This window comes from Euphorbia lathyris, chromosome 3 (genome assembly GCF_963576675.1).
Source record: "Euphorbia lathyris chromosome 3, ddEupLath1.1, whole genome shotgun sequence".
Lineage (NCBI taxonomy): Eukaryota > Viridiplantae > Streptophyta > Magnoliopsida > Malpighiales > Euphorbiaceae > Euphorbia > Euphorbia lathyris.
In genome coordinates this window covers 64,934,454-64,958,322 of record NC_088912.1, presented here as the reverse complement: position 1 = coordinate 64,958,322, position 23,869 = coordinate 64,934,454, and the positions used below count along the sequence as shown (strand labels likewise).

General features: G+C 33.6%; 2 protein-coding genes and 1 long non-coding RNA gene across 7 annotated transcripts; 2 read left to right on the top strand and 1 right to left on the bottom strand.

The window, feature by feature from the left end:
• The first annotated feature begins 1,925 nt into the window (after positions 1 to 1,925).
• Positions 1,926 to 10,673, top strand: LOC136222565 (uncharacterized). 5 transcript variants are annotated; one of them, XM_066010321.1, is made up of 7 exons: positions 1,926 to 2,312; positions 4,516 to 4,674; positions 4,758 to 4,889; positions 4,974 to 5,366; positions 6,155 to 6,269; positions 9,220 to 9,338; positions 9,895 to 10,669. In XM_066010321.1, exons 2-6 carry the CDS (start codon positions 4,556 to 4,558, stop codon positions 9,235 to 9,237), a joined length of 777 nt encoding a protein of 258 aa, XP_065866393.1. In that variant the 5' UTR covers positions 1,926 to 2,312; positions 4,516 to 4,555; the 3' UTR covers positions 9,238 to 9,338; positions 9,895 to 10,669. The 5 variants fall into 5 exon arrangements, with proteins under 5 accessions (XP_065866393.1, XP_065866396.1, XP_065866394.1 ...); XM_066010324.1 differs by lacking the exon at positions 6,155 to 6,269 and having other exon boundaries at positions 9,895 to 10,673; XM_066010322.1 differs by lacking the exons at positions 9,220 to 9,338; positions 9,895 to 10,669 and adding an exon at positions 6,424 to 7,244.
• A 4,201-nt stretch (positions 10,674 to 14,874) lies between these two features.
• Positions 14,875 to 18,726, top strand: LOC136223308 (uncharacterized). Its single transcript, XR_010685897.1, has 3 exons — positions 14,875 to 17,089; positions 17,291 to 17,564; positions 18,649 to 18,726. It is a non-coding gene; the product is annotated as an uncharacterized lncRNA (long non-coding RNA).
• LOC136223307 (aquaporin NIP6-1) lies at positions 17,343 to 20,835 on the bottom strand. The gene is made up of 5 exons (XM_066011241.1): positions 20,497 to 20,835; positions 20,189 to 20,413; positions 19,904 to 20,104; positions 18,677 to 18,738; positions 17,343 to 17,538 (listed from the first exon to the last, which is right to left on the bottom strand). The coding sequence occupies exons 1-5, from the start codon at positions 20,686 to 20,688 to the stop codon at positions 17,343 to 17,345; spliced, it is 876 nt and encodes a 291-aa protein (XP_065867313.1). The 5' UTR covers positions 20,689 to 20,835.
• Positions 20,836 to 23,869: the final 3,034 nt, after the last annotated feature.

The following is a 23,869-nucleotide window of genomic DNA, read 5'->3' as shown; positions in this document are numbered from 1 at the left end:
CAATACCTAAGTGACGGTATAGGTATGCTAGTGCAGTTGAGCCCCATGAGTATCCACACGTGCCATCTGCCCCCCTGCACCCCCAGCAAACAGGAGGGTCGGATCCGGGCACCACACACAAACAAACCGAACATAAGCCACATCCAACCTATTGTCTCAGTATCTGGAATCCGTCCTACTTTACATATACTGACGATGGAACTAGGACGTATACCACCAGAGCGGTAGTGAGATGCCAGCAACTCTTCACTAGTCACCCCGAACATATTAATAACAGTTGCCTGAAGCGCCTCAGTCCCATGGTCAGCAGTCATCATAGGTCCATCAACTGGAATATGCAAAATATGCCACACGTCATGTAACAGTATAGTCATCTCACCGAACGACATGTGAAATGATGACGTGTCCGGCTGCCAACGCTCCACAAAAGCAGATATTAGGGCCGCATTAATGTGAGGGTACATGATAGAAGGTAGATGTGCCAACCTAGATGACTGTATAAGCGCTTTGGTCTGCTCACAAGACCCGTTGAACCATGTCAACAATTTACTGCAATACCTGGATCTTATATGGCACCTGAGGACGACCCTCTCATGCCCTCTCTATATACCAGTTGCTATATGTCCCAGGAAACTAGAAATCACAGAACCATCAACAGGACCCCCGGGGACCTACTCTTTCACTACCCAGTCCTCCTCTGTAGCATCCCTGGAGCGTTTGATGCTCGCTGAAATTATATTACACGTATTACAGTTGAACGATTGAAATCTTATAAGAATAACTAAATAAAAATAATAAAAGAATAAATCACTAATTCAAATTTTTTACCAGCTGACGACGAGGATGACCCAACCGCAGTAAAACGCCCGTCTCGACCCCTCGTCACATATACAGGGGGCCCCATATCATCACGTGGAGGAGGCAGTGAGCTAGCTACGTCTATCCGATCATCGTCACCACCCTCCTCCTGCGGAAGTCCAACATGCTCATCATCCTCCTGCGCCCTTCGGGCATCGTCAATCATCCTCTTCTGTATCCGAAGCCTCTGAGCGGAGGCAGTGATAACACGACTAGTGGTATGCCGGTGTCCGGAACCACCGCCATCCTCTGAAGTCTGAAAAATAACAAGAAAATCGAATAACTACAGTTCATATTTGCATTAATTGAAATTAGTCCCTAAAAACTAACCTATGCAATCAGTAATTTATCTAAATTAAATATACATTCGTGACAGATAACTAAATAAAAATTAACAACAAAAAAATTAAATGCACGCTTCAATACCACGTTATAGTATTTTTTCTAAACAACCAGTAATTTATCTAAATTAAATATACGTTCGTGACAGATAAATAAATAAAAATTAATAACAAATAATTAATTCCACGCTTCAATACCACGATATATTTTTTTTCCTATTTTTCTAAACAATCAATAATTTATCTAAATTAAATATACGTTCGCGACAGATAAATAAATAAAAATTAATAACAAATAATTAATTCCACGCTTCAATACTATGATATTTTTTTCCTATTTCGGGTCCGCCTATGGGTGTCCCGACATTTAAATTAAAATTGAACAAAACGGGTGGGAAAAACGGGTGAACTAGGTACCAAACGGGTAGTTCATCCGTTTGGCCCTAGGGCCGAAATGGGTGAACTACCCGTTTAGTACAAATTCATCGACTTCCGTCTCTGAATCCGGAGACAGAACTCGTGATTTCGATGCGATTTTAAAGTATAAACACTTACCCTATTAATGATTGCCCCTTTTCCTTTATTGTATTTAGGGGCCATGAATGTTTTTCGGGTTTTTGAATTCCAAGGAAATTTGAGAGAATTTCAGTTTTTTTTTTTTTGTTGAAAAAATAAAAAGGTAAAAGAGGAGACTCTGAATAGTAATCCACTTTAGTTATAATGGAGAATAATTAAGGATTAGTCGGGGCGGGATCCGAGATCCTCACTGGACGGGGATACCATTCCTGCCGTGGTTATTCTTATTGTCCCCATCCCGATCTCCATCCCATTCCCATGGTTACTCTCCCACTTGCATCCCTAATATTTAATCTTAAATTCTGAACTAAACTAATTACAAATGATAGGCGTTCTCTTGTCTGCGTTTCCCCAGCTCAACTTGTTCTCCTGCCTCCTTGGTTTCGAGTTTCTCTAAATCTCCATAGCATTTCTCCTTGTTGTCAGTGTCACCGTCGAAATCCCTAGCCAACTCCCACCACAAGCGGCAAAACGCAATCCACTGCTCAGGGCGTAGAAGCTCCATCCTCCATCTTCAGTCTGCTCATTCAATTCCAGGTAATCTATGGTGCATGCATTTAATCGATTTTCTTAACCCAAATACAAGAAAAAAATGTCAACATTTTGTTTACCTGTACGTGATAGTTTACACGGATTTAGTTGAATTTTAGATGTGTATAGCAAATATATAAGTTATATGTTTAGATTAATTTCAGTATTTCAGTACTTTTACACTTTGTTTGGAACGGAGATTTAAGAGTGTTAATCAAGTAAGGATTCATGCTAAACCTATGTTCCAAAAGATGATTTTGTATAGATAAAGGTTGATAAGTTTTGATGAAAGGCTAATTTTTTTTAGAAATCTTAACTCTCCAATTTGTCTGTTATGGAAGGTTAATCAACCTTTTTCCTAAAAACATTTTATTTTTTCTACCTTCTTCAAATTTATTGTTAAATCTTTCAACCAAATGGTGTTCTGATAACACAAAAGGGCATGCACTACGCCTCCCCGCTGAGCGAGGGTCCGGGGAGGGCTCCCACCACAAGGGTGTACTGGGGGCAAGCCTTCCCCTGCCAATTTATTTGGTAAGAGGCCACTCCTAAGACTCGAACCCGTGACCTCTTGGTCACACGACAACAACGTTTACCGTTGCGCCAAGGCTCGTCCTCTGTTCTGGTAACACAAAAATGATGAAATTTATTTGCACTTATATACTTATTCTCCATAAAGACATTCTCAAAACAGAAACGAAGCAAGACAAATGGCATATACAACTACACCTTTTTTTTCAAGTTTATGCTGCTTCACTCTTAGATTATTTTGGGATAAGGGCCGAAAGTACTAAATTGTGCAATTTTACCCTTAACATTGATCAATTTTACCCCAACCTAACATAAAATTTAAACGGACTGATTTGACAGTTATTAGATTGGATCTTCCAAACAAATTTGTGATTAACCGAAGCATTGTGCATTTTGGCATATTATTGAAGGTTATATAGGTTTTTATTGGTGAGTATTGAGAAATATAATGCTTTTTCCCGAGCACCCAATCTGGAATATATAGCTGGGCCTGAATAAAAGATATGTGCAATTTCTTTCTTTCTTAGGCTTCAATTTTTCCTGGGCATTCACTATGCATATAATCCTTAAGCAGATATTGTTGAGCGTTTTATAAAAGCAATAACATGATGGAAAGTGTTTCACCACTATGCACATAATTTAGTTTTATTTTTCTCATTCATCAAACAAGTAATTTGGTTTGGGTCTAAACTTTATGTTGTTGTTAGGATTTAGAATCCAAATATGGATTGCCATTCTTATTTGGAATAAACTTCTAATTGCTAGATAAAACCTCCTATTATTCTTACAATAGGAAAATTTCTAGTTGATGATTATATGATAACCTTGTTAATTTTAATGAATTTATAATTGAATTTTTCAACAAAATTCACTTTCAATATTATATAATGTAAACTATATGTAGTATCCCTTGTTAGTGAATCCTGGATTCGTCACTGCTTCCTTGGGCTGTTCTACAGGATATTTATTTCTTTTTCTATGTGTTACCCTTAGTCTCTTGCTATTGCCATCTTTATTATCCGAGTTGAAAAACGTCAACACATTTTCACCTTCTCATTTCTGTTTGTAACTATACCTTAATTGTTGATTTGAATTGAAGTCCTATCAAAATTCCACAATTTAGGTTAATCTGGTTGTTGAACAAGTTATGGTGTGGATCTGAAACAAGTTCGAGTTGGCTGATGTTTTATATTTTTGGTTTGGTTCTTCCATTTTTATTTCGAATCAGATTTCTTATTTTCTCTTTTGTTCATCCACCATATGCATATCTTGGTTAAGTTCTAACTTTTTAGAGTAAACTTGTTAGATTTGGACTGAAGTTGAAAACCAAAGATAAGTTCTCCGAATAATACAAGAGGACGATAAAAAAAGCCTAGAATTTCCCTCAGAGAAACCTAAAGCGAGGCATGTGATAAAATCCTATATGAAATAATTGATTGATTAGAAAAGTGGAAGGAAATAATAATACAAATACAAAGTTTCTGTCCAATGATTTTAGTAGCTATTCTTACTAATGGGACACAAACATTAGTGCTCGTTTGGGTTCGAAAAGAAGCCATTTGACCTATAATTGAAATTTAGGCTTGCCTATCTAACTATCTCTTTTTAAAATTTTTTTTTTCATGAATCAAATTTGACATTGTCAAGGATCATTTCAGAACTTTCTTGCATTACACAGAAACTAGCACTGGTGCTTTCCACATTCCTGTGACTGGAGAATGAAAGTGGCGGATTGGGAAACTTCTTCAAGTGAAGCGAGTGACACTGAGGTCAATGCAAATGACGCGAATGATGAATTGTATTATGCTCCTGGTTCTTTGCCCAAGTTGCAGTTTAGGTGCATAATTTAACTCCAAGAAACTTACTTCTTCATTTCTCATTTCCAAGTTAATTTGATTATCACTATTTGTTTTGTTTTAGGAGTGACATTTCAAAGGTTAGATGGAATGATGAGATTTGTATGGCTGAGGTGGTTGAAAAGAGAGGCAAATTGTGGACAACAACAGGAATAATTCGGAGTGGCAAGACCTACTGCTCAGTTGAGGAGACCTTGTATGTTGAGTAAAATACCTTTACTTTTGTTAAGACTTCAGATCTTTCAGTGTTTGTCAATGAAATAGACTTCTTGTACTTTAGGTTTTTGGCTGAACTTGGTGCATTGGTTCTTATGGATGATAAAGATGTTCAGCTTTCTCTAAAAGATATATATGGGAAGATAGAAGATGAAAAGAATGGGTGTTGTAGAGAGCTGTTTGAGGTCTTTAGGCACCTCAAGTCTCTAGGTTACATTGTTGGGCGTCATGGTGTTCCTTGGTCTATGAAGGCCATCAAGAGTAATTCTTTTCAAGGCACTCCAAAAAGCAGTAGCAACATAGTAGATACTGAAGTAAATGCCACATCATTTATTGTAAAGAGGCTAAGTAATTTGCAGATGGACGAGTTAAGATTGAATTTTGATGTTTATCTCCCAAATAGCAAATTTAGAAAATCTTCACCAGGCGATCCAGCTTTCCTGCTATGCTTAATTAGGTAAGCACCTTTTTAAGTGGTGATTGCATGTTCTGTTTATTTCACTAATTGTATTCTGTTTGCCCCTTTTCTGGAATTCTTTTAATTATGACTCTGATCAAATTGGCGTGATATAGTTTTCTTATTAGGCTTTTGACAAAGAATGCAACTTCATTATTAGTGGTTTGTCTATAACAGGCACATCCAGTGCTCTCTCTTCACGATTTTTTTTTTTTTTATCATTTTAAATCAGTAGATGTTTATTAGTTGTTATATTTCTAATTTGTTGCATATTGTCTGTGTCTAACCTGCTTTGGATCCCTAGACTAATTAGCTCTTTTAGCAAAACTTCCTCTAGATTAGGCACCATAAATTCTCCAAACGAGCAAACAATTTCATACCTATGTGAATCCTATCTACAGTCGCTTTTCACATTTCAATTATTAAACAAGCTCCTTTTACCTCTTTAACAATTAATCTAAATTTCTGCTGCACCATATTCATTTAGGTTTTTTGCATAAGATTTTGATGTTGTGTTGAATGTGGAAGTACTCCAAATTTAGGTAAAACAGTAGCTAGAGGGTTTTTCAGCCTCTGATCCGTGAGATGTGAATATAAAGTATAGTTCATTTCTGAAAGGTGTACTAATGATGATGGAATACTCTGAAAATCTATTCTCAACTAAAAAAAAAGGAACAATATTTTGTTGCCCTACACTTAATCTGCAAGATGGTAAAGTTTTTTTTACATCTAGTTTGGTTATTTTAATTTTATCTGTTCATTTCTATGGTTTGCACTTTGCCTTGTAGGGATAGTCCACCATCTAAAAGACATATTGAAACCCTTGATACTCAATGTGGGGAAGTTCCTTTGCAGATTTGCCATGTAGATCACGGGCGTGTTAGCTTTTTTTCCTTTAGCAAGGTAGAGCTGCCTGTGCTACCCTAACTTTTGGTTCAAATGCAAGAAGAAAGGCTTTTGCTTTGGTGAATAAGTTCTTGGTTTAAGTTCCATAAATGAATTGAAATATGACGTTGCTGATGTTATCTTGTGTTCTGTTTCTTATCGGCATTTCTAGTGAACATGGATAATGGTGATGCTTCAGAGTTAACTGTTCACTTGCAAAATAAAGAACCAAGTCTTGAGGTAAATGTGGCTGAAGGTTATGGAAACTGCTCCCCTCATGACAGTGGCACCTAAATCTTAAGTTAAACCACGATAGTCCTGAGCTAAGGTAAAGGAGAGAAAGTTTGGTAGATATAAGGTTGCTGGAGGAATAATGAAAAATTTCTAGAGAATATGATGGAAATGATCCATGAAGCATTCCCTTGCATGGATCTCGTCTAACAACTTTCTATCATTCTATATATTCTCTAGAAACTTTTCATTATTTCCTTGGGCAAGCTTATATCCACCAAAAGTTTCTCTTCTTTACCTTAAACTAGTTTCTGTCAAGACTATTGCGCATTTCTTTGACCGTCTGACGCCCTTGTAATGAGGGGAGCATTCTCCATAATTTTCAGCTGCACTTACCTTAAGACTTAGTTCTTTATTCTGCAAGTGAAGAGTAGGGCCACGGTTATAGATTTCTCCAGGACCTTCAAACGCACTTACTTTGCTGTTGGTTGCTATGTAACAGTAGTATTCACTTTGTAAAATTTGTTTATTATGTGTAAGATTATCTATATCGATGGTTAATAGTTATTGAACAGCTCAAGGTATAAATTGTACAATGTGCAGTCTAATAATTTCGAGCTGGAATGGTGATTCTTAGTTTGAGAAGTTAATACTTTCTTATAACCCCATAAATGGGTTGATTTCGGCAAAAAGTCAATTTTTTTTTGTTCTTGTAATTGTCTAAATTTCTTTAATAACTTTTTGTACTTTCATTTGGTCCCATATAGAGCCTGTTTGTTTCTTCTTTTTGGAGCTCCTATTTGTTGTTTGATCCCAAACAGCTCCATGTTTACTATTTTGCTGTGGGGATTGTAACTTTCCATGAATTTCCCATTTATCACTGAACTTTGCTTATTTCTGTTTTTGAGGATCGGCGAATCAAATGATATTTGTGTTTCAATTCTTGCCTGTTATTCTCCAGTTGAATCAAACTTTTTCTTAGCCATAATTTTGCACTTCCTATTAGCATTGCTGATACAAGTCTGTTTGATACCAAACATGAGATTGAAGTGTTTGGTTAAAATTAAAAAACAATTACTGGTTGTTGTTTTGAAAGGAATCAGATGCTGTTCCAGTCAGCAGTATTTAGCTACTTTTCGTGAGAAGTAATTCCATTTACTTAATTTGACCTCTTTTACCCCTTGCACACAAACATTGAAATCATGAACCTAGAGACTCTTGAAAAAAGCAACACAGAGAAGCCAAAATCTTGAAGAAGCATAACAAAAATCGACAGGTGGTGTTCTTTTCCTTTTAATTTATTTGCCATTTGTAATTAAGAGAATTATAATGCCAAGGGGAAAAAAAACTTCAGTTATTGAAGCAGATTCCTCGAATAGTGTAACTGCATACTGTTCAGGGAATAGAGACTCTTGAAGAAAGCAACACAGAAGCCAAAATCTTGCAGATATTTTTTTTCCCATTCTCGTTTGTTGCTTTGTAAGAGATTGATGAATTGACTTTTATTTTGGGGAATTTTTATTTTCAGATATATTTTGATGATTGATCGTGGTATATGGTTGATGTACTGCTTGTGTATTGAAATTTGATTGATTAAAAATAAAAGGCAAAAAGCATCATGAGGCCCCTGATCTTTCATTGTTTAGTGCATTAAGCCCTCGATCTTTTATTTAGACACATTGAGCCCCTGATCTTTCACCATTTGGTGCATTAGGCCCCCGATCTTTCATTTAGACACATTGAGCCCTTGATCTTTCATATATGAGTGTATTAGGTCCTTCCATAAATCAATTAATATATAGGTTTATTAAGGGCATGTTTGGTTAGATTTATATAACTGCAGCGTTTCGCATTTTCTCATTTTGGAGCTTTTCACGAAAAGCTCTTTTCATGAACAGTTGTTTGTAGTTACTTGTTATTGATAAAATTACTCTTCTTATTTCCACAAAATGTGCTTCAATTTTAACATTATTTTTATTTTTAGAACATAATTATCGAAAAACAAGGTTTTATTGTGTTCAATAAATTTTTTATTTAAATTATTTTTATTAATTTGTATAATATATTTTTTATTTTAGAATTTGTTATTTTTAGAACATCATTTGTTGTCACACCAAACATGCCCTTAATAAACCTATATATTAATTGATTTATGGAAGGACCTAATACACCCATATATGAAAGATCAAGGGCTCAATGTGTCTAAATGAAAGATCGAGGGCTTAATGAACCAAATGGTGAAAGATCAGGGGCTCAATGTGTCTAAATAAAAGATCGAGGGCTTAATGCACCAAACAATGAAAGATCAGGGGCCTCAGGATGCTTTTTGCCAAAATAAAATGTCAGAGGAGACTTCTTTCTTGTTATATAGATTGACCTGGTTGATTGCTTTTTCTTGTTATATAGATTAAGCCAAAATCAAATTTGTTATAAAGATTGAGCTGGTTGATCAAAAATCAAATTTGGTTGATTTTTTCTTGTGTTTGTTCTCATATAGCTGCTTAGATAATCATGATGTCTCTTCATGTTCTGTAAAAGAAGGCTGTCATTTTGTCGAAGTCCTGACTGTCTTCAAAGGATGAAGGCTAATTTGATTTGTTTTGAAAGTAATTCTTATGTTTTAATACAATAAAAAGCAGATTATGATTGAACATGTACTTGAATATAGTATCAATGGAAACACTCGTACTATTTCATCATTATGCATCAGCATATTGATTTTCTTGTTGTTTTTCAGCAATTGGCAGAGAAGTGAGTTTCATAATATTAAAGACTGAAAATTGGTGGAATATCTACCTTTGAAGCTGAACTAGCAAGTTGTTTCGTTCACAAGAAAGAAAGAGAATTATTTAATAGGTATGTGTGAAAATTCAAAACCATTTTGTACTTGCTTTTCATATATTATGTGCATTTTTCTTCATGGTATGTGTTTCTTCTTGGTGAATTAAATGTTTTAAAGGCTGTTGGAATTTATTGATAAAAAGATGTAAAATTGGATGAAGCCTGTAGATTGGTTATGGATTTTTTTGACTAATTTACTGCATATATCAATTTAGCCCTTCCGGGACCATCCTCTTGTGATAGATTATCCCTTGTCAAGGAAGGAGGAAGAAGATTTAAGGGATCAGTTTAGAGAGAGAAAAATAGGATTACATGGATCATAAATGCTTAGTCTAATACCTTGTTGCAATTAGTAGCATCAAATGAGATGAGAATACACAATAAATTTTCTTATGATTTCAGAGATCTGATCAAGCCATTTATATTCTCTAGAAACTTGGTCTTTGAAATCATTTGCAGCAGAGAAACTTTTTCAAATTTTCGAGGTTTGCTTACACCATCAATTGATCCCCAATAATGAAAGCTTGTCTTAGCAAAAATAACAACTTTTAATTCCGTAATATGTGCGTAGGATGTGCGAATGGGGAACGCAAAGCTGCCCCACGCATAACCTCGAGAAGTTCGAAAGACTCCTCCAGCACCGGCCGTACCCAGCATAGAGGCTGATCCATTCGTATTTACTTTCAACTAGTCGGGAGAAGGAGGCAACCACCGAACATTGATGATGTTGGAAGCTTGCTTGAGGCCTAGCCGGAATGTGCAGCTGATGTAATATTTGCAACTCCAGAACATAATTTTTCATTGATCCCTTATTAAAAAACCTGGTTTCCTGAGTCAGCACCCAAAGGTTGGTAAAAACCTTGTGAATATTTGGTGTTTCGCCCTCCCAAATTGCTAAATTCCTGGTACGCTACACCATCCAAATGCCGGCAACTATCACAGCATTCCAAAGGCCAGCTACCTGCGAGCTGAAATGATGCGTAAAACAACTAGTAAAAAACTCAGAAAAAGTACCAGTGGCAGTCAGACGATGACCAAAGAGTGAACTGATGGCGTTCCAAATCTCGCGAGGAAACGGTGGGGATGACAACGGGTGCTGTACCCGCGGGTATCTGGTACTACCATGACTCTAATGGGACTATCCGTACCCTATATAAAAGGGTACGAGACGGGTATGGGATCAAAACCATTACCCGTTAGGATAATGGGACGGGTATGAGAATACCCGTTTTCCGTCATAACTCTTTTATATATTAAAAAGTATAATTGTTTTTTAGATGTAAGATTTGAACTCCAACCTTTTACCATTAAGCTATTTTATTCTTATTGATTAAGATTCAATTTGTTCAATTTTTAGATGGATTTATTATATTTATACTTTGTTAAACTTGTAATATTTTTTGTTTTATTTATTGATTCTTAACGGGTAAGGGTACTCGCGAATTAAATGAGATGGGTATGGGATGCAAAAAGTATACCCGTTAGGGTGATGAGACGGGTACGGGTAATTAAAAAATAAATGGGTAAGAGTTTGGGATTGACACTATCCGCAGATACCCTACCCATTGACATCCCTAGTAAACAGGCAGTATATTTACTATTTTTATTTAACTAATATTTTTTTTATCAAACAAAATAATTAATTAAATACGTATTGAATAAAATTATTAAAAATGAATGAAAATTATTGATTGATTAATAATTAATAATTAAATAAAAATTATTAAATTGACTAAAATTTATTGATAGATTAATAATTATTATTTAGATAATAATTAATTGAATAAAAAGTATTGAATAAATTGTGAATTGATAAACAAAATTGAATAATTATTATTAACTGAAAAAAATATATCACAAAAATAATAATAATAATATATATATATAATTAATCATTAAAGTCGATCACTTTAACAAGTTACCATATGTGTTTCACCATATCGTTTTTGAGATAATTATGGGCTCTATTCTGGATCTCTAATTCTTGTGTAAGGAAATTTGTAAAATTAGGAACATCCAACGAGTGTATAAATTCAAGGGTTTTGCTATACGTTGCCTCTATTTTATTTACCATCGCTTCCTGTTTGACATTTTTGCATTTTTCATTTTTCATTCAAAAAAGTGAAATTCTCTCAACCCCGAAGAACAAAACGAAGAAATCATGCCTCCAAAACAAGGAAAAATACTTGAACATCTAAGTTTCGTATTTACCAATAATCTGAAATTTAACGAATTGAACTTGAAACGAATTTTTTTTCCGTTGAATTTGCTCTAAACGGGTAGCTCATACGGTCCGGTCCATGGACCGGTAGTATGAACTATCCTATTTTACCTAGGCAAAACGGGTAGGCTACCATATTTCACTACCCGTTTTGCCTAGGTAAAATAGGGTAGCCTACCCGTTTTGCCTAGACCTGGCAATTATCGTGTTCGAGTCGTGTTCGTGTCGTGTCATTTCGGGTTCGTATCAAAAAGAGTAAACCCAAACCCAACCCAAAAACTTTCGTGTCAAAATCGTGTTAACCTGTTCGGGTTAGTGTCGATTTCGTGTCGTGTTTTCGGGTTACATGTAATTTTGTTATGCATATATATTAATAATAACTCTTAAAAATATAAGAATATATGATACTATTTTTAAACATTTTATATCATTTTTAGATTAGTATGTTAACAATAATTATCGAAAAGTTCGATAATATCATGTTAGAGGGTAATGTAATGTGTTTATAACAATTTAGGAAATTCAAATCAATATTTGCAATTAATAATTATTATTTTTTATCTTTATTAATAAAGTGACATAAAAACACGAGAGAATATAACAATAATTTTCAATATCCGTGTCATTTCGTGTCGTTTTCGGGTTCACATATCAACACTAACCCAACCCAAAAATTAGCGTGTCAGTTTCGTGTCAACCCAAAAATGACCCATTACCTATTAAGCTCAACACTAACACTAAAAATCTGTGCCGTGTTCGTGTCGTGTAATCGGGTCGTGTGTCATTTTGTCACCTCTAGTTGCCTAGGTAAAAACGGGTAGGCTACCCATTTTCCTTTAGGGAAAATGAGTTTATTTATTTTAATTATAATAAATATTAATTATAGATAAATTATGTATTAACGCGTGCAATACATAATTTACGTATTTTTTATTTCCAATCAATAATTTATATATACGTTTTTTCTATCCAGTCAATACATAATTTACGTATAATTAAATTTACGTTCTAAAAGGTAAATAAATATAATTTACCAAATAAAAATTAATTGGACACTTCAATACGTATTTTTTATTTCCAATCAATACATAATTTATCTATAATTAATATTTATTATAATTAAAATAAATAAATAAAAACGGGTAGCCTACCCATTTTTACCTAGACAAAACGGGTAGGCTACCCGTTTTGCCTAGGTAAAATAGGGTAGTTCATACTACCGGTCCATGGACCGGACCGTATGGGCTACCCGTTTAGAGCAAATTCAACGAAAAAAAATTTCGTTTCAAGTTCAATTCGTTAAATTTCAGATTATTGGTAATACGAAACTTAGATGTTCAAGTATTTTTTCTTGTTTTGGAGGCATGATTTTTCTTCATTTTGTTTTTCGGGGTTGAGAGAATTTCACTTTTTTAAATGAAAAATGAAAAGGGTAAAAATGTCAAATAGGAGGCGACGATAAGTAAAATAGGGACGACGTAGAGCAATCCACAAATTCAAACACAACAAGAGCAAATTACAATCGTTACTGTTTGAAATAAAAAAGATAGCAAATAGACTGGGAACCACCGAACAAGTCTATTTTCCTTTCACGAGGTGCAAAAACACGCCTCACGTGTGTATCACACACACTAGATTTCAACCAACAAATAGGATGCATGCATGTTATCACATTCTTTTTTCTTTCAAAAAAAAAAAAAATATATTATTTTTATTGAGAAGACAACCAATTGTGGTTGTGTCCAAATATAATGTCAAATATCAAACCCCCTTTGTAAACATTCACATTCCCCAAACCGTATTTTTCACATTGACCTTGATGATTATGTGAATTTGGTCATTCAGCGTTAGATGTAGGCTGATTAAATCTAAACTTTAAGATGCTTTGAATCTCTACCTTAGAATTTTAATCCGTCTACATCTAACGGTGAATGACCAAATTCACCGTGGTCATTAGGGTCCATGTGAACACTCCTCTCCTCCCAAACAATGATAAGATTAATTCATTACTTTCCATTGTTTTAGGGTATTGCTGTTTACCGCTTCGAAATTACTTATCACCATCCCATTTGGACGATTTTGCCCTTTTTATAAATTTTTTTTGAGAGAATCGGCCAAAATTTGGTCTAAACGGATACCGCATCCACCCGTGCCATGGGCCAAACGGATGCGGCATCCGCCCCAGCCGTGGCCTAAACGGATGCGGCATCCGCCCCAGCCATTGCCTAAACGGATGCGTCATATATTTAGGCCAAATTTTGGCCGGTGCAAAATTGTAAGATTTTTAGTGATGAAATATACTAAATCGTTCAATTTTTTGTGACGAAAAATGCAAAATTCTCTAATTTTTTGTGATGGAAAATGCAAAATTGTCATAAATTTTTTGTATTATTTCATGAGTTCTTTGATAAAAAAACGTAAATTTTAATGTTTCTGACTCGTAATCATCCATTTTCGAGATTCGGGTTGTCACAATTGAAATTTTCATAATTTCAAGTATTATTATTAGGGTTTATGATTTTAAAAAGAGAATTTTCAATTTTTGATCTAAAATTATAAAAAAGATAAAAAAAGTCCGAATAAGTTTGGGAATGGTATTTAACAATCCAGTTGTTTTACTAATGTTTTCAACTTTCCATCTAATCAAACTCTTGGAGTTTGCTTGGACGGAGGTTAGAAAACTTTTAATAATGGAAGGAGAGGAGGGGGGGTCCCAAAATCCCATTGATAGACCAAAAATGAAGGGTTTTTTAACCTTTAAAATCCTTCTCTTCTAATAATTTTCATTTCCAAGTATAACCTCCTAATAATCTTAGGAGAGCAGCACTGATAGATTATTAACCTTCCAAAACCTCCATCAAAAGATCTCCATCCATTCACAGGCCTAAAATCCGAACACTATATAAGACCTAACTTTTAAAAAAATTCACTTACTAAATGGAAGACCAGAACATCAATTCCTTCTTACCCTCACTCTTCAACAGCAACGCCGCCGACCCATGGCTGGCCCCCGACAAGCTCTATCATCTCCTCTTTTGTCTCTTCCTTACCTTCTTCTTCTCCAAGCTAGCCTCCTTCACCCGTTACTCCTTTCTCCGCCGCTACTCTATTCCAGTTGGATCTGTCCTCTCCCTTTCCGCCGGCGCAGCCAAGGAGGCAGCCGATCAATTTGGCTTCTTTCCCTCTTCTGGCGCTTCTCTTAAAGATGCAATCGCTGATCTTCTTGGTGTCTTGATAGCTGCTTTCGCCTTATCCTTGTGTAAAACCCCAATCAGGTACTACTCAGATACTGGCCAGACCCGGAGGGTTTTGCCCGTTTGACCGGAGCTTCAAGCTTCATTTTTTTCTTTTGTGGGGCGGAAGAGAATGTGATTTTGAAGTTAATCTCAAGGAAAAGAAAAGAAATTTTGCTTTTTGGAGTTTCTATGAGGCGACAAAAGGATTAATCGAGGTTAGTTTCTTCTTATTCAGATGGTAGAGTTCTAACTTCTAAGTATCCAACATTTTACAAATGTGTTAATTTTGTATCTATCTTATATGGTTCTTGGCCAAGACATGGGATGGGAAGAAAGCAAGATCTTCAAGTTGAATTCAGCAACATTTTCTATTTCAAAATGATTAGTTTTAAATTTGAGATTAAATATGGTTTCTTGTTTCTTCTGCAGTTGTATCTTACATTTTTGTAACTTGTTAACCCCTTTATACATTATTTCCTCATGTATTCCTGAATGTTAGGGCACTAGAAAGGTTGAGGACAATTCTGATTATTCAGTTATATAATAGCACAAATCTGATTATTTTACGGACAAGCTTTAATAGTTAATTAATGATGATCATCGCAAACGAATAGTGGCATGGCATCTTGTTCACAAAATGGACCCCTTAGGCAAGGAATAGAAAGAATGTTGATTTTGAGACTCTTTTTCAACTTATTCTGCAAAATAAATAAATCAATGAAAATTCTTTATACTCTTAGCTATGGACCTTGATTAATTCTGATAGTGATGTCTCTACCTCTTTTTAAGTTATTCTGAATATGGACCCGTTGAACTCTATCGGACCTGAATACTTTATAATTGGTTGAACAAGAACTTGATATTGAACTCTCTGAAATTGGTGACAACTCAATGCCTGAATTCTTTTTTCGCTAGCTTGATATTGAACTTTTTGTTTTGAAAAGTTGGCTAAATTTGAACCAATATGCACGTTACATAGCTGCCTGAATGTAAAGCCAGATATATTCACAAATGAAGAACTACGGTAAGGAATGTGAACACAATGACAGGGGAAAAATAGCGAGTTAGAGGGTTAATGAGATTTAAAGCTTGGATCAGCAAAATTAGTTTGTTGTGGTTTAGAACCTGGAGAATTGCTGCCTGAATGTAAAGACAGATTGATTCACAAATGAAGAACTATGGTAAGGACTGTGAACATAATGAGAGGGGGAAAATAGCGAGTTAGAGGGTTAATGGGATTTAAAGCTTGGATCAGCAAAATTATAGTCTGCTGTGGTTTAGAACCTGGAGAATTGCTATTAATTATGTTATGCATGTGATAGTTGAAGGCATTTTTTTATATTAGCTTTCAGAAAGGAGAACTTTGGATTTGAGGAGGCAGTTGTTATATGCATCAATATGGTTTTGTCCAAGATAAAAATGTGACTTGAGAATTTCATTTTCTCTCCTTATCTTCTTTTTATCAAGTTCTCAAGGTTTTGTTTCTAAGTGGAATTTAGATAGATGTATTTTGTTAATTTCTACATTGCTGAATCCTTCACTCAGAAACACAGAAACTCTTGAAGAAATCATACTATTTTATCATCTTAAATTTTACATTAGTCTATTTCTAAAACCAGATAACTTCGTGAGCAAGAATGAGTTCTTGATAATTCCGGAGTCCCTAGAAAACAAAAGAAGAAAAATTTCATTAGTCTGAGTGATGAACTTTCTTAGCTTTGTCTATAGCTTGTCCAGTATGCAAATTAACTTGTGGGCTACATTGTCACATATGATTTGATTAAAGAGTCTTATCTAATACAAATCATTGTGGAGTCTTGTTAGCTCATGGATTAATTAAAGGAATCTTGGCCTTGAAATTGAGCTTAAAATTTGAAGTGAAGCATTCAATTTTGTTTTTCCTGTCTGTGCATAACCGCTTTACCTTCTTTTGCTGTCATTTTTCTGTTACCACAACAAAAATACATAGCTTGTATGCTCTATAAATCAAGTATGCCCTCTATAGCAATTTTGAATAGTTGCAGATCTTTATTGAGAGAAAGATTTGTGGTTAACTGCAAGGTTTGGAGGTTGTTTTCAGCATGAAATAGAAGTTCTGAGCTGATAAATGTGGCAACTGGCAAGTTGATTAACAGCTTAACTGAAGTTGCTGCCTGAAATACCTTTAACCAACATATCTGCTGCAGAGACATGGTAATTGTTTTCACTTTGACTCATGTTCATCAAAGTAAGGGAAAACGAGAGAAGATTCAAAGTCGCTGCTCTTAATATATATTTGACGGAAACAGCAGAGGTCAAAAAAAGAAAAAGTAAGTAAATGACAATTGTTTTGAAGCACAGAGATGGCCTATCTTAGGTTACATTAAGGATTCCAATATACATTATAGTTGAAGTGCAGTTAATACATGATAGAGTTACTGTCTCAAATATATTCTTGTTTTTCTTTCTTGCATGAACATATTACTCTCCAGAACTTAATGTGCAGTGGTTTGATGTTTTTCTTGATACAGAATCTTCTGCACTATATCTAACAGACGGGTCCGTTGATGGTGAGGTATTAAGTTACCTTGTGAAGCTTCTTGCTTCCAAAGGTTTTTCAGTATCTTCCTCTGGCAGCTTGACAACAGAATAAGTTCCAGCGCCGCACAATGCCCCAAGGATGGGAGCAGTGAGGTAGACCCATATGGCTTTGTAGTTGTTTGCAGCTATAGCTGGCCCTAATGTTCTCACTGGGTTCATTGATGCACCTGTTGTTGGTCTGCACCAGAGAAAGAGAAACAAATGGTATGCTTTTCGCTGGTCATAATCTTAAGTTGATCAGAAATTAGACGTGCTTTTAAATTGTTCATTTGATTAGAAACTTTTGTCATCTCTTTTATGAAGATCAAATTAGATGGAGATTGGTGAAAGGAAACTAACTACCCTTATAAGTAGAAAAGCCAGTTTATTATTCCATGGTGATAAGGTTCAGTTCAACATTATTAGGAAATCAATATAAGTTGTAACATACTCTCTATGTTCCACAATACATGTCTTTTAAGGTTTATGCACACTAATTAAGAAATGCAATTAATTTTAAGTAAAAAACTTTGTTATCCTTGTATTAATTGGATCCACTAATAACTTTATCTATTCCCAAGGCAAAAGTCAACTTAAATAGAGGTATATTTGGTAAAAGTAAATTAATGTGCATAGATTGAAGCAGTCACGTACTTGTGGAACAAAAAAAGTTCTCCAGAAAAACATTTATTGTGGAACGGAAGGAGTATTAAATAAAAGAAGCGTCAATATTGCTTATAGTGCAAAATACTAGTGAAAAGTATCATACAATAAGTTGACCCAAAAGATTAAGTTGGTAGGTAAAATTTAACATCAATGAAATAATTACTATTATTTTTGACATGTATTTCTTTCTCAATGTTCATCAAAGAATTCTGTTGATAATTATTGATAGATTTAGATTCATGATTAATTTTTATATGTATTTATTTAAAAAATAATATGCTGAGATAGAATGTAGTATTGAAGGGAACTTATAACTATGTAATTTGTAATCTGTAAAAAGCATCGTAAAGCTCTTGCCCTTAATATTTCATTTTAACATATTAAGTCTATATTTTTTTCTTTGCCACATGAAGCCCATGATGACTAGAAAAATCAGTTTTAACATAAAACTCAGATAAACAAAGTTTTGACATGTGTGATATAATTATAAAGAAATTGTAAAACATATCAGATACATACAGATAAGTAGAGGTTTAATGTGAAAAAAAAAAAAAAAATCAAAGATTTAATCAAAAGATCAAGTGCTCTAATGTAATTTTAATGTGTAGTATGATAAAAAGCTCAATGTAATTTTAATGTGTAGTATGAGAAGAAAGGAGGAGATAACTTGCCCGGCGATGAGTATATTGAGCATAACAGTAGCCCCAACTGCGATTCCTGCCAACTCTCCCACCTGCAAAAATATATGACTTTATATTAATTTATCCAAATTATATTGGGTCCAAATTACATATAAAACAATCAAAATTTGAATAATTGATATCTTATCTGTCTGTACTCTATTATATTAATTTGGCAACCAAAGGGACATGTCATTGTAAAAGATGAAACCATAAATTTACATTTTTATTATTATTATTATGCATGCAAGAGGCTAGGAAAGGAAAGAATTGAGCAAGATTAAAAGACAAAATATATAGGGTACGTAGCAGTACTAAAATTGGATGGAACGTTTACTTCCACATCACCATTCATTCTTTCTCTCTCTCTCAGATATTTCAAAAAAGTAATTATTAAAAATAAGATAAGAAATAGTTGGCTAGCTCATAAATAATGGATTTTCATTGCTCTTCATCTCAAGTGTCAAAATTGAATTTGGTTATTTGACTTTTTTTTTTTTTTAATCCTAAAAGCCCCACTCAAGTTGTGAAAATATAATTTCAGATCCTGGACTATCTGTTTTTAACAAATATTTGATATTATAATTCTCAAACATGTCAAATTAAAGGAATAAAAACTTAATAAGAAATGATATGGAGCATGAAGATATTTGTATCCTAAATTATTCAATACGACAACCATACAATACAAGCAAGCATGCATGTATATTTATTTTTGGCCATATTATTATTATTAATAGTTATAATAAGTTGATCTTGATCCTACAAAAATGAATTATCAAACATATGTATAGATCTATGATATTATTATTTTTGGAGGTACTGCCAACTATCTTGATTGACTATTGTCTCCTATACTATCTTTCTGTCAAAAAACTACACTAAAATTTAAAAAACAAAAATTCATGTCTCTTTGAAAATTCCTGAAGAAGGTTTGTCAGAGATAGAGATTTAAAAAAAAAGAAAAGAATAATCAATTAATTGAAACCTTCTATTTTTCCTTTAATCAGATCTTGATATCATATATATTATAACATGATCTACATGCAGAATTAATTAATTAAGGTTTTTGTACTAAAAGAACTAACTAGCACATGGAAAAGTTAGAATAAGCTAAAGATATTTGCAGCAATAAGAACTAACTAACTAATTAATTGGACCTATTTAAAAAAAAAAAAGATGAACTGTATAAAAAAGAGAATAAGGAAAGGGAGATACAGCTCTAGTGTCGGTGGCAACAGCAGTGACAACAAACATGAGAATGAAGGAGATGATGAATTCAAGAGCAAAAGCTTGAGAATAGCCTCCAGAAGGAAGTGTTAGTCCTCCTCCTCCATCTTCTATTGGATTAAATATCACTTTTAATGCGAATGCTGCACTTATGGATGCCATCACCTGTGCTCCAATATACACTGGCACCTACAAATTGATATCATTTATTAGTAATTTTGATATATGTAGTTGAGTAATTAAAAAATGGAATGGAATGGAAGGGAAGGGTACATGTTTCCAGGGAAAATGTTTGAGGGCAGCAAAAGCAATGGTGATAGAAGGGTTGAGATGTGCTCCAGAGATATGTCCAGTTGATAAAATAACAATCATAACAGCAAGTCCAGCTGATGCTGCTAATCCTATTAGTGTTTCACCCCCTTGTGTCTTTTGGTTCACTATTGCTGTTGCTGTTCCTGCAAATATCAGTATCATTGTTCCTACAAACTCAGCCCCCACCTGAATCAATTCCATATATAATACTCTGATTAGCATAAAAATTAGTTAAGAAGGGAAGGAAAGGAAAGGAATGACCGACCGACCTTTCTTGCAAGGGAGACAGGAGGTGGGGGAATATAGCAAGAAACAGGAGGCATTCTTCCATCTTCAATGGCCCATTCTTTATCAACTCCAAAGCATTTACACGTTTTCAGAAGTGATTTTCTCCCTCTAAAACCACCAAACAGAGGACCTCCAGGTGTCCCTGGTGTAGAAGGACCTTCTTCATTCTCCATTTCTACCTATATATAACAACAAACAAGACTCTTTCTCTAGCTAGTTCTTACTCATCAGATGTATAGTTTAGAGTAGGTAGCTAGTTATGTGTTCGAGTGAGTTGGGGTATCATATTTATAATAGGAAAAAGAGGATGTATGAATAATTAAGTTGACTTGTAGAATATATACAGGAAGACAAGTTAGTGGTGGGCATGGCAAACAATTAAGTTTGGTTGGTTGCTATGAATATCAAAAGGAAACGAAGCTGGAAGTGGGACAATATTCTACTCTACCAAAGTTTTCTTTATCACTCTTTACCATACTTCCTCCATTTTTAATTATAATTCATGTCGCTCAATATGTAAATTCACTTGTAAATTGGATAGAAACAAGGTTAAAAGAGAACTGGAATCCGGTTAACCCGCTCCGATGCCTAAATCAGGGGAGACTTGAGGATAAACACAAGAGTAATTCAAAGCTGTAATGTAAGCTTAAAGAATGAATGGAGTAGTGCATATTGAACAATGTCTTACTCTATTTATAATATGATCGAACTTTAAAAGACAATTAAAAGACGGTTATAAGCTTAGAGATGGGATGTGCTACGTGTCACCTGTCGACAGACCTGTTCATGGGCTGAGCTGGACCGGACCTAAGCGGGCTTGTCACATACTTACTTTGTCCAAGCCCAACCCAGCCCGTACTATATTTACATCGGGCTCGGACTGAGCTGGGCCAAGCTAAAAGAACTAATTCCCAAGCCCAACCCGGTCCGGTCCAACTAATATCTTTGTATTTTTTAAAAATTAAAATTAAACTAAATTTTAGAGGATTATTTCAATAAAAATCAATTAACGCAATCCTAAATAAAAAATACTCCTTTGATACTAATAAATAAAAAAGTAACATCTCGGTGTTGGTTTGTTTTCTTTCCTGTTTCTACCAAAAAAAAAAAAAAATAAATAAATAAAAAAGTAACAAAAATATGTACATGTTTACCAATTCTAAAAAAAATATGGTTTGGAAATTTTTATATTGAAGAAATTAAATTTTTTTTATTTTTGGAATATAAAGTTTATTAAATTAAAATTATTATTAAAATTTCGGGCCGGGCTAGGTTGGGCCTGGGTTTTGAGACAAATCCCAAGCCAAACCTATTCTGTATTCGGGCCTTAAGCGGGCTTGGATCGGGTCGGGCCTATTATGAAACATATATGTCCAAGCCCAGTCTTTGAAGAGCGGGCTTGGACGGGTTGGGCGGGCCGGTGGCTTTTGAACATGTATACCTGTTGATAGGTGAAACATGTGTCCATATATCAGAGCTCAATATCCCTCAAGTCTACTAGGTCATTGATTTATGAGATCGGACGTGATTGCTGTAATCGGACTCAGACTGAGAAAAAAAACGTACCTTTTGGAAGGAGTAAGGTTGTTTATATATGAGTGGGGATTTCTATTTTGAACAGGAATAAACTGACACTAACCAGTTTAGAAAAAAATCATTAAAGAGACCGGATTCCATAAAAATAGGAGAATAACACGCCTGTCCAAAACTCCTAATTAGGTTAAGATGTAGGTATCCTAGTTAGAAAGAATCACATCTTTAGAGGATAGATCTAAATATTTGGCTATATAGCGAGGAGGATCGAGTTAGGTCATGCCCAAGACGGATCTTCGTGCATGATCGAATATAAAAATTGCACTTATATTATTAAGTATTTTGTCAGTAGAAATTTGCACTTCAATTCTTCGGGCCCTTTCTTTTCACGGTCATCCCTTTAAGATCATATGGTTACATATAATATGTTAAATGAAAAGAATAGGAGAAATGAAATAAAACCCACTAATTTAATTTAGGCATAATTCTACATTCGAAAGAATCGAAATATAGATTTCTAGTGAACAACATTCTACTAAGCTCGAATTTGAGCAAAATCCAATATAATGACTTTTATTATCTCGTATTTGTGTTTTTAGTATTGGTGTCGTATAAAACATTCACACTAATATTATGTTGATAGTTATTAATAAAATATTTAACGAAAATAAAAATATGATATTTTTTATTTTAAAATTATAGTTTTATTAAAACTAGAGAGAGGATGAAAAGAGAGAAAACTAGAAAGAGATGTGATAATAAATAAATAATCTAACATAATATAATTATATATTAGTATATTTTTTAATATTTAAAATAATAGTATTTTTAAGTATAAAATTAAAGTTTAGATACTAAAATATAAATAATATATTGTTCAGGTAAATGTAGTTTAATCCCTACGGAGTGTTCAGCGATCGATCATTCGGTCTGAAAACCGAACCAAATTAACCGAAACTGAATAGCTAATATAACAGAGATTGCACCGAATAATAATAATGAACCGAACCAAATCAAACCAAATTGAACAATTCGGTTTGATTCTTTGATTTCAACTTATATTCTTTTAATAAATTAAATTTGATATAGATAAAAAAAATTGAATTTATTTTTTGAGAAAATTGAATTAATTTAATTTAACCTAAAAATAAAAAGTTTATAAAAATAATTTAATGAATTACGAAATTATAATGAATTGAATAATTTGAATTGTAACCATGATTTTTCACTGATGTCGTTTGGCAATATAATTAATATAACTAGTATTATTTTCGTGCGTTACGCAAGTCGATTAAATTTTTATACAAAAATTTAACATTTTAATATTTTTTCAATTATATATCATTTGTATATAATGATAATAATTTTTTGTGTTAAAATAATTTAAATTTACAAAAAAAATATTATTTTAAAAAATAACTTTGTATAATTTTTTGTTCTTAAAAAAAGTTAACGATAAATTTAATGTATGTCTAGTAATTGTATTGAAAATAATATTTTTTATTAATTAGATTATAAAGTAAAGTAATAAGTAGTTAATATTTTACTTCATTAGAAAAACGGAGCATAATGATTCGAATAATATTTTACTTCATACAACATTTTGCTTCATGAACTTTATAAATTCCTGCATTAGAAAATAATATATTAGCGAGTTTTATTATAAATAATATAATTGTTTACTTATTTTTTTTAAGTAGTTTACAATAGTCTAAATGAATCTAAATTATATAAATATTTTTTTTCTCACTTTAGTATGATACATTTTATATTTTAATGGTATTCAATTTAATATATATTTTTATTAATAATTCAAATCAA